The following is a 7562-nucleotide window of genomic DNA, read 5'->3' as shown; positions in this document are numbered from 1 at the left end:
ACACGCATCCTGAGCCAGGGAAGGCGAGAGGGCATCGTTCAGAATTAGAAGTAAACTGGGGGGGGGTCTCTTAAGGCCCAGAGCATAAATGGAACACCTATTCCAAGTTAGAACGCAGATGGGTCCCTATAGATGAACCCTCCCAAGGGTAGCAGGGCCATTTCTCAGAGGGGACCCTGGTTGCCCAGAGGTAGCCCACACCTGGTCTTGTGTGTGTGGTGGGATTGGCCCATTCCCTGAATGGGGAGGGGAGTGAGAGGATGTCTGTCGGGTTTCGGCCCAATTAAGACTATTTTAAGAGGACCCGTGATGCCCAGAGACAGCAGGCACCTACTTCAATGGAAACTTTATTTTTATCGGGTACTGGGCCGGGCAGGCCCCAGCTCAGCCAAGCTTGGACAGCACCCGCAGTGCATCTGCCTGCCCTCTCTCGGCAGGTGTGCGCCAATCTGGCCCAGAGAGGCAGAGGGCTCCCTTGCCACCACCATCTCCATCAGGGCCCGCCGAGGCCAGCGACTGGGCCGCAGGGAGTAGGCAGAAGTGGACCCGGCAGCAGGCAGTCCATATTTTGCAGCCAGGTGTCGAGTGCTGCCATCAGGCTCTCCCCCAACGTGGCCCAGGCTCAGGATCCAGCGGCACCATCAGCTCCTCCAGCACTTCCAGCTCATCCAGGAGGCGAGACAGTGGCTGTGATTCCAGACTTGGCACCTCTAGGAGACAAAGGGAGGGGTGAAGGGGAGTTAGCGCAAGCTTCCAGCCCACCTCCCCCCACCCTTGGTGTATCCTCAACTGACCCCTGCCTAGGAGTAGAGGCAGAGGGACCTCCTTCCCTGAGTCCCCTGCCTCTGAAGCCTCCAGGGAGCCTGGAGGGGACAAGTGCAAGGAGAATAGGGTGTGGGTGTTGAGGTCGTTGCAAACCAAGCCAGGATAGGGGTGTTGGACCGCTTTCCCCTGGTGGTGGCGACGGCGGTGCCTCTGCAGGGCGAGCAGGAGGATTTCTGCTGAGGTCACGAGCAGAACCAGCACCAGGGACAGGTCAAAACTCCAACTCGGCCAGGCCTGCTGAGGGACTTTGTGCTCAAATGTCCACAGGAGACTGGGAATCGCCGGTGCGCTGGGCTCCTGGGAACTAAGGACGCTCAGCTTTCCACGTGTCAGGGGGCAGGGCTCCTTGTTAGGGACCGGCTTCTGGAAATAAAGTGGGAAGCATGCCCTCCCTACTCCTGCCTCCTCAGCACAAACTTCCCATCCTTAAATCCCTCAATGGGGCCACATCTCCGCCTGATCCAGCCCTCCCACCCCCCCACCCCGACTCCTTTAAACCCTGATACTATTAATACTGTGCCCCACCCCTGTCCTCTTCAGTTAGGTTACACCCTCCCTTCCCTTGATACAGACCCCGCCCACCCGACACAAGCCACGCCCCCCGCCCCCCCCCCCCCGCCCTCCGGCGGGCTGCACCTTGCCCAGGCTCTCCGGAGCCCAACCAGCACCTGTCTGCCGCGCCTCCGGGTCCCGCCGCGGCTCCGCAAAGAAGTGGGGGCCGTTGCTCCGCCGCCACAAGGGCTACATAGCTCCTCGCTCTTGGGGTTGCACTGCCCCGGAGGACACTCTTTGAAGGGGTGCGTTACGTGATTGCCCGCATCATCGGGCCCGCAGTTTTCCGAAAATTCTGTCTGGTGGGACACAGCGTCTCACGTGCAACCGCCAAACCTGCCTCCTCTGCGCTAGCTACGTGCTTTCCCCTTTGTCCTATCCCAGCAGTCCCCGCCCCTTGCACTGTACTCACCCAACCTATCAGCTGACGTGCCCATCTCTCTATCCCCCCTCACCCCCCCACTCACACTAGCCCTGCCAGTCTCCCAACCTTCTCTACACAGACCCCGCCCCTTTGATTCCCCCGCCCGCCTCTTCCTCACCTCCTGGTTCCCGCCTGTCTAACCGGCCACACCCCTTAACCACGACCCTCTTAACTCACACTGTCCCTTTCTTCGCAGGCTCAGCCCCCCATCCCCACTTTGTCTACGTACGGCCCACCGCCCCCACCCCAAAGCAAGCCTCACGGGCCATACCCCACAGACCTCGCCCCTTCCCCCTTCCCTATCACCCCTTAACTCCGCCTGAACATATGCAAACGCCCAGTCCCCGCTCCTTACCCGAGCAGAGGGCGGCCCGAAGCTCTGCAGGCAGCTGCCACAGCACAGGTCATCAGGGTTCCAGTACTCGAGGCGGCTGCAGTGCTGAGAGGCCTTCCTCGGCGCCGCCTGGGCCAGGAGCAGCACGGCAGTCAGGAGGAGGCATAGGGGCCCCATCCTGGCGGAGCCTGCCTTATGGGGGGCCATGACCACAGGACTTCCTGCCACAGCACCTCTGCCGCACTTGCCAGGAAACCGGGGCAGAAGGAGGAAGCAGTGGATGTGGGGGAATAGGATCCCCAGTCCCCTTTGGAAGCCAGGAATCTACTCTCCAGCCCCCAGACCAGCTCCTGGCCCGTTATCAGAGAGGCCACAAGGCCTCAAGATGGCTACAGCAAGGACTCTGGAGCCGGACTGCGTGGATTTATATCCCATCTCTGCCATCTTCTTGCCCTCTCTTTTCCCATCTGTAAAATGGTATAATAATAGTACCTGTCTTAGAAGGTTATTGTGGAGAAGTAAAACCATTACTGGAAGTAAAGCATTTAGAACACCTGGCACCTGGCATAGACTAAGCTTAACTATTAGGTACTATCTATTCCCGTCTCAGGGCAGTGGGCATGGAGGACCCAGCCATCACCCACTGGAGACTCCCACCCAACTCCCAGCAATCTTACCTTAGCTCCTAATCCCAATCTCCTCCAGACTGGGAATCCTCCAACCTGCCACAACCAAGCATCTCCCCCTTGAGAATCCTCTGATGGACGTGCTGAAGTTTCAGCACAAAGGCAGCCCCACCCAACCAGTCCCACTTGGGGGTTTCTAGGACCCTGGGCATGCTGCTTTCCCACCTGTTGTTGGAAGTTTCTTGGCTGAGGTTGTGGCCAGAGCCCAGCCCTACTTCCCCTTTTCATCAGCAGATGTGGGGGTGGAAGGAAACCAGCCCACAGCCAGGCTCAAGCTAACAACGAAGCTCTAAACCCTCAATATAGAACTTTATTAGGGGCGGGGCGATAGAAGTTCCCTGTGTTGAAGGTATTACATCATGGAGACCCGGAGCCTGGAAAAGATGGCACTAGGGAGTTAAGGGGGCTTTGAGGAGGGGTCCTGGCCAGGAACATAGTGCCTGCCAGGGGTGGAGGGCAAGAAGGTCAGCATCTCAGAAACGGCTATGCCGGTGGTCTGGGGACCGGCGTTGATTTCTTTCTTGGGGACGGTGGCCAGTATGGAACCTTGGGGGTGACCTGGGGTCAGAAGAGAGGAGGGTTAGAGCCACGGGAATCGTGTGCAGATCCCCCAGTTCTGCCTCTCTGCTCTGGGATAAGGCATGGCCGTTGATGAAGTAAGTAGAGTTCCTGGGGGTAGCCTCAGGATAGGTGCACAGGGGCTGACCTCAGGATTGGAGATCCAGGATGGACTTGGGTTTGGGGTTCAGGCTGGTTTGGGGGTTGGGACTTAGGTGCTGGTCTTCAGATGGGGCTCAGGGCTAGCCTTAGGGCACAAAAGCCTTGAGACACTTATTGGGGCACAGGATCAGATTCATCTCAGGATACAGGGGCCTTGGGATACGAGAAGTCTTGGCAGGCTGGTCCTGAGGTACCTGCGCCTGGGTCCCCGCCCATAGAGCTGCCGCCGGAGGTTGTGGGAGATAGGTCGCAGGTGCATGAAGTTGCAGAAACCACCCCGGGTACATTCCCTGGGTAAAGCATGGATGGACGGATGAGGCCATTGTCACTGACAGCCCCCTCAACTCATACACAGAAGTCTGGGACTCCAGGTGCCCATCCCACCCCTGCACTACCATACCCCATCTCATACTGCCGACAGCACGACTCCCGGAAGTCAGTGACGGGAGACAGCTCGGCATGCACAGCCCGCCCGTTGAACCAGCGGTTATTGAGTTCAGCCACTGCCCGCTCTGCATCCTCCTCGCGCCGAAACTGAGGGAAAGTCGGTCAGGGTCAGCAATCAAACTCAGAAATCAGGGGATTAGCTAGCAGCTCAGGGTCTGGAGTGGATCTAGTGATGGACCTCAAGCTGTGAGGCTTCAGCGGTGGCCGTTAGGCATTGAACTGCCTCCACCTCTAGGCTCTAATGGGGAGACAGCAGGCACCTTGACATAAACATTGCCCACGAGGTGATCCCCCAGGTTGTCGCACACATTCATCTCTTCAATCTCCCCGTACTTCTCCTGCAGTTCCGTGAACACTTCCTGTGGAAGACCAGGAGAAACTCAGTCGAGCTGCTGGCCCACAGGAAACTGAACCCACCCCTGCCAACCCTCACCTCGAAGAAGTTATCAGAGTGATCTTGCACCTCCACGTCGCTCACGTGACCTGGTGGAGGCGGGCAGGGTGGGATCAGGGCGTGGCCTGCCGGGAGCTGTCCGCCCTGCCCCCAAGACAGGTCCCTCACTCACAGTGCGATCCGTCTGCGGTTTGGGCGGTGTTCTGTGGATTCCGGTACAGGTTGAGCAGCACTATGGTCTGAACAGAATTTAAAGGGGGCGGGGCCTGAGCTCAGAGGGCAGGGCTATATGCAAAGAGGTTGGGTATGAAGGTTGGGGGTGGGACCTTGCACCAGAGAAAATGCATAAGCAGCCTGAGTGCATCAGCAACGCCTGTCCCTCAGAAAACCAGAAGAGGGGGTACCTAGCAGTGAGGGACAGCCCAGAGGTGTGGTCTTTACGTACGGGGGCGCGGCCAAGTTCCTGGGAGAAGGGCCTGAAGGTTGGGAGAGGAACCTGCAGAGGTCCGACAAGAAAAAAGCCGGGCGGTAGGGTGGGCCCTAGAAATCCGGAAAAGGCGGGACCTCGTGATGGTGGACAACAGAAGGGGAATGGACAGGAGGTTAACCCCCCAGGCTCCGTGCCGGGTCTCACCTGGCTGAAAGTCGGTTTGTTGTGAAGCCGGGAGCACCGGTTCCCGTGCCGGCAGGCCCCGATCTTAAAGTAAAAAGAGCAGTTAACCCTGGAAGAGGTGCAGAGACAGAGGTGAACCGAGGGCCGGGGAGCCGGACACCCCAGAAACACCGCCCCACGCCGCCCAGCCACCAGGGAACCAAGTGCCTCGTCCTCGAGCTCCCGAGAGGCCACTCCCTGCGCCCGTTCTCACTTGTCCTTCTCAGTCCCGAATATCGAAGCTAAATATTCGGCCATTTTTACCCGAACCCTCCAACTATGTCTGCTATTACGCCACTTCCGTTGCTTAAGGGCATTGGGAAATGTAGTTCTTCGCTGACTCCGGACACTCAGAAACTCCCTAGTGCGCTTGCGTGATGGAGGCTCGCACCCTCCCCATGGACTCACCCACTGGAGTTTCCTGAAAGCGCATGCGTGCAGCGTTGCCTGACCAAAAAGACTACAAGGTCCAGAGACACTTGCGGCATCTCGCGCAAAAGTCCGTAGTTGAAAGTGGCAAAGGGGTCCAAACCGGAGGAAGTAAGACTCCACTGGTGAGTTAGGGGTCGTCTCCGTACCCCAATAAACATAAAGAGCGTCTCAACCCAGTCAGCTTGCTGGTGGGGGCGGGGGTACCCTTCTTTCAGAAAACCCACCCTTCAATTTCTCTCCCTTTTGTCGTAATAGGGGCGTGGTTGTTTGTGATCCTTGCATCTGTCACTTAGGGTCAGGGCTTGGGTCTTGCCCTGAAGACCCTCGGAAGACCCGGCCCCAGCGCAACTATGAACTTGGAGCGGGTGTCCAACGAGGAGAAGTTGAACCTGTGCCGGAAGTACTACCTGGGTAAGGGCTGATATCTTAGGGTCCCCGGAGAAGAGAGGGGACGGGACGAGGGCGCCTGGGGGAAGAGGGTCTGGGGGCCTGGATTCTTCGGTCTAGAGGGTGAAGTGGCTGGGGACGCCGACTCCTGGGTCCCAAGAGAGGAAGGGCCTGGGTCCTGCGGAAGGAGGAGACTGGGGCCTCAATTTCTGGGTCCCAAGAGAGGAGGGGAGTTGGGGGCCTGGGGGCCTGGACTCCTGGTCCTGCCAAAAAGATGGTTGAGGACTCAGATTCCTGGATCCCGGGGAGGAGTCAGGATTCTTGAATCCCTGATAGCAGAGATCTCCATTTGAATTTGGGTATGGGAGAGGACCTTCCAAATTGGTCATCTACGTGGGTGTTGGGAGGATCCTCATTGCCTTAAGTCCCAGTTTATTTTCTTCTCTTTAGGTGGGTTTGCTTTCCTGCCTTTTCTCTGGTTGGTCAACATCTTCTGGTTCTTCCGAGAGGCCTTCCTTGTCCCGGCATACACGGAACAGAGCCAAATCAAAGGCTGTGAGTCCAGGGCACAGGTGAAGGGAGGCCATCGGGTGTGGGGAGGGGGACTGTGGGAGCCTTGGTGGGAAGGGACAATGGAGGTTCCAGAATTCTGGGACTCTGTGGAAGAGAAGAGAGGGCCGGTCTCGGGGAGACCAGAGAGCAGGTGGTGGCCAACCTTTCCCCTCCTGTTCCCTCTTACAGATGTCTGGCGCTCAGCTGTGGGCTTCCTCTTCTGGGTGATTGTACTCACCACTTGGATCACTATCTTCCAGATCTACCGGCCACGTTGGGGCGCCCTTGGGGACTACCTCTCCTTCACCATACCCCTGGGTACCCCCTGACAACTTCTGCACAGGCCTGAGGACCAGGATGGGCCCCTCTCCTCCAAGCCCACTCTCAAGCCCCTAAGACTTGCTCCTGTCTCCTGTGTTCTCTGCTGACATCCCCTAATAAAGGACCCTAATTCTCAATATTGATTTCCTGGGATCTTTTGGAGGTTGAAACATAAAATGATTATTAATATTCCGAAACATTTATTGATTGCTTACTTTGTGCTAGGCTTAGTGCTTCATACCTTATGTGCATTAGTTCACTGTATACTACTCATAACCCATCAAGAATAGGAACTTTCTTGCTTGGGAACCCTATTGTACAGATCTGGAACCAAAGAAGGAATAATACTTCCATTACTAGGGACTGTTATCCTGTACAGGTAGTATGTGAATTTGAAAACATTACTTCCCCGCTCGACCTCATTATTCTTATCAGAAGTGTGGATCACAATGCTACCCCCTAGAATTTATCTATGCCAAGGCACATGTGGTAAATGGAAGTTCCTCATTTTCTGAAGGAGATCGTCTGCAGCAATAGACATGTATTCAAGAGATTCATTAGAGAAGGTTTCCTTGACTCTCCTATTTAAAATTTCAATCCCCGCCTTGGCACCCCCTGTGGAGCCCTACATCAAGGACACCGCACATCAAGGACACGGGACAAAAACTCTGGAATTAACCAAGCCCCCATAGCAACTGTTGCCATGGGCTCTCCAAATCTAAACCGGACAGCCCCTCCGACTCCATATTAGGTAAAATATTCACCATGTAGTAACCTTGTAGCTTCCTGACCAATCACCTAATGCCATCCTGCCCACAGGATTTTTGTCTTGAGGC

The 7562-nt window shown here is 56.6% G+C and overlaps 3 protein-coding genes across 8 annotated transcripts; 1 reads left to right on the top strand and 2 right to left on the bottom strand.

Moving 5' to 3' along the window:
- Window positions 1-102: 102 nt before the first annotated feature.
- Window positions 103-2342, bottom strand: IGFLR1 (IGF like family receptor 1). The gene is given in 6 exon segments (XM_060084927.1): window positions 103-437; window positions 440-608; window positions 610-710; window positions 795-1188; window positions 1494-1676; window positions 2157-2342. Coding segments are annotated over 6 exon segments (1140 nt in total). The 3' UTR covers window positions 103-330.
- Window positions 2343-2552: 210 nt separating this feature from the next.
- U2AF1L4 (U2 small nuclear RNA auxiliary factor 1 like 4) lies at window positions 2553-5314 on the bottom strand. Of its 4 annotated transcripts, XM_060084981.1 has the most exons (9): window positions 5249-5314; window positions 5017-5104; window positions 4828-4878; window positions 4555-4621; window positions 4422-4471; window positions 4249-4347; window positions 3942-4075; window positions 3736-3831; window positions 3110-3379 (listed from the first exon to the last, which is right to left on the bottom strand). In XM_060084981.1, the coding sequence occupies exons 1-9, from the start codon at window positions 5290-5292 to the stop codon at window positions 3295-3297; spliced, it is 714 nt and encodes a 237-aa protein (XP_059940964.1). In that variant the 5' UTR covers window positions 5293-5314; the 3' UTR covers window positions 3110-3294. The 4 variants fall into 4 exon arrangements, with proteins under 4 accessions (XP_059940968.1, XP_059940964.1, XP_059940965.1 ...); XM_060084985.1 differs by lacking the exons at window positions 3110-3379; window positions 3736-3831 and adding an exon at window positions 2553-2602 and having other exon boundaries at window positions 5249-5292; XM_060084982.1 differs by lacking the exon at window positions 4828-4878.
- A 173-nt stretch (window positions 5315-5487) lies between these two features.
- Window positions 5488-6863, top strand: PSENEN (presenilin enhancer, gamma-secretase subunit). Of its 3 annotated transcripts, none has more exons than XM_060085003.1 (4): window positions 5488-5588; window positions 5760-5877; window positions 6304-6408; window positions 6666-6863. In XM_060085003.1, the coding sequence occupies exons 2-4, from the start codon at window positions 5817-5819 to the stop codon at window positions 6752-6754; spliced, it is 255 nt and encodes an 84-aa protein (XP_059940986.1). In that variant the 5' UTR covers window positions 5488-5588; window positions 5760-5816; the 3' UTR covers window positions 6755-6863. The 3 variants fall into 3 exon arrangements, with proteins under 3 accessions (XP_059940986.1, XP_059940985.1, XP_059940987.1); XM_060085002.1 differs by having other exon boundaries at window positions 6595-6863; XM_060085004.1 differs by having other exon boundaries at window positions 5505-5588; window positions 5722-5877; window positions 6595-6863.
- Window positions 6864-7562: the final 699 nt, after the last annotated feature.

This window comes from Mesoplodon densirostris, chromosome 19 (genome assembly GCF_025265405.1).
Source record: "Mesoplodon densirostris isolate mMesDen1 chromosome 19, mMesDen1 primary haplotype, whole genome shotgun sequence".
Classification (NCBI taxonomy): domain Eukaryota; kingdom Metazoa; phylum Chordata; class Mammalia; order Artiodactyla; family Ziphiidae; genus Mesoplodon; species Mesoplodon densirostris.
This window is presented reverse-complemented; position numbering and strand designations above follow the sequence as displayed.

What these genes read in the sequence shown, in the direction of transcription:
- U2AF1L4 (XM_060084981.1), bottom strand. Translation starts at nt 5,292, where the DNA reads ATGGCCGAATATTTAGCTTCGATATTCGGGACTGAGAAGGACAA. An exon ending in AACCGCAGACGGATCGCACT is followed by an intron (nt 4,472 to 4,554) that starts GTGAGTGAGGGA and finishes CGCCTCCACCAG; the next exon opens with GTCACGTGAGCGACGTGGAG. An exon ending in GGGCGGGGACCCAGGCGCAG is followed by an intron (nt 3,380 to 3,735) that starts GTACCTCAGGAC and finishes TTCTGACCCCAG; the next exon opens with GTCACCCCCAAGGTTCCATA.
- PSENEN (XM_060085002.1), top strand. Translation starts at nt 5,817, where the DNA reads ATGAACTTGGAGCGGGTGTCCAACGAGGAGAAGTTGAACCTGTGCCGG. An exon ending in GTGCCGGAAGTACTACCTGG is followed by an intron (nt 5,878 to 6,303) that starts GTAAGGGCTGAT and finishes TCTTCTCTTTAG; the next exon opens with GTGGGTTTGCTTTCCTGCCT. An exon ending in ACAGAGCCAAATCAAAGGCT is followed by an intron (nt 6,409 to 6,594) that starts GTGAGTCCAGGG and finishes TCCCTCTTACAG; the next exon opens with ATGTCTGGCGCTCAGCTGTG.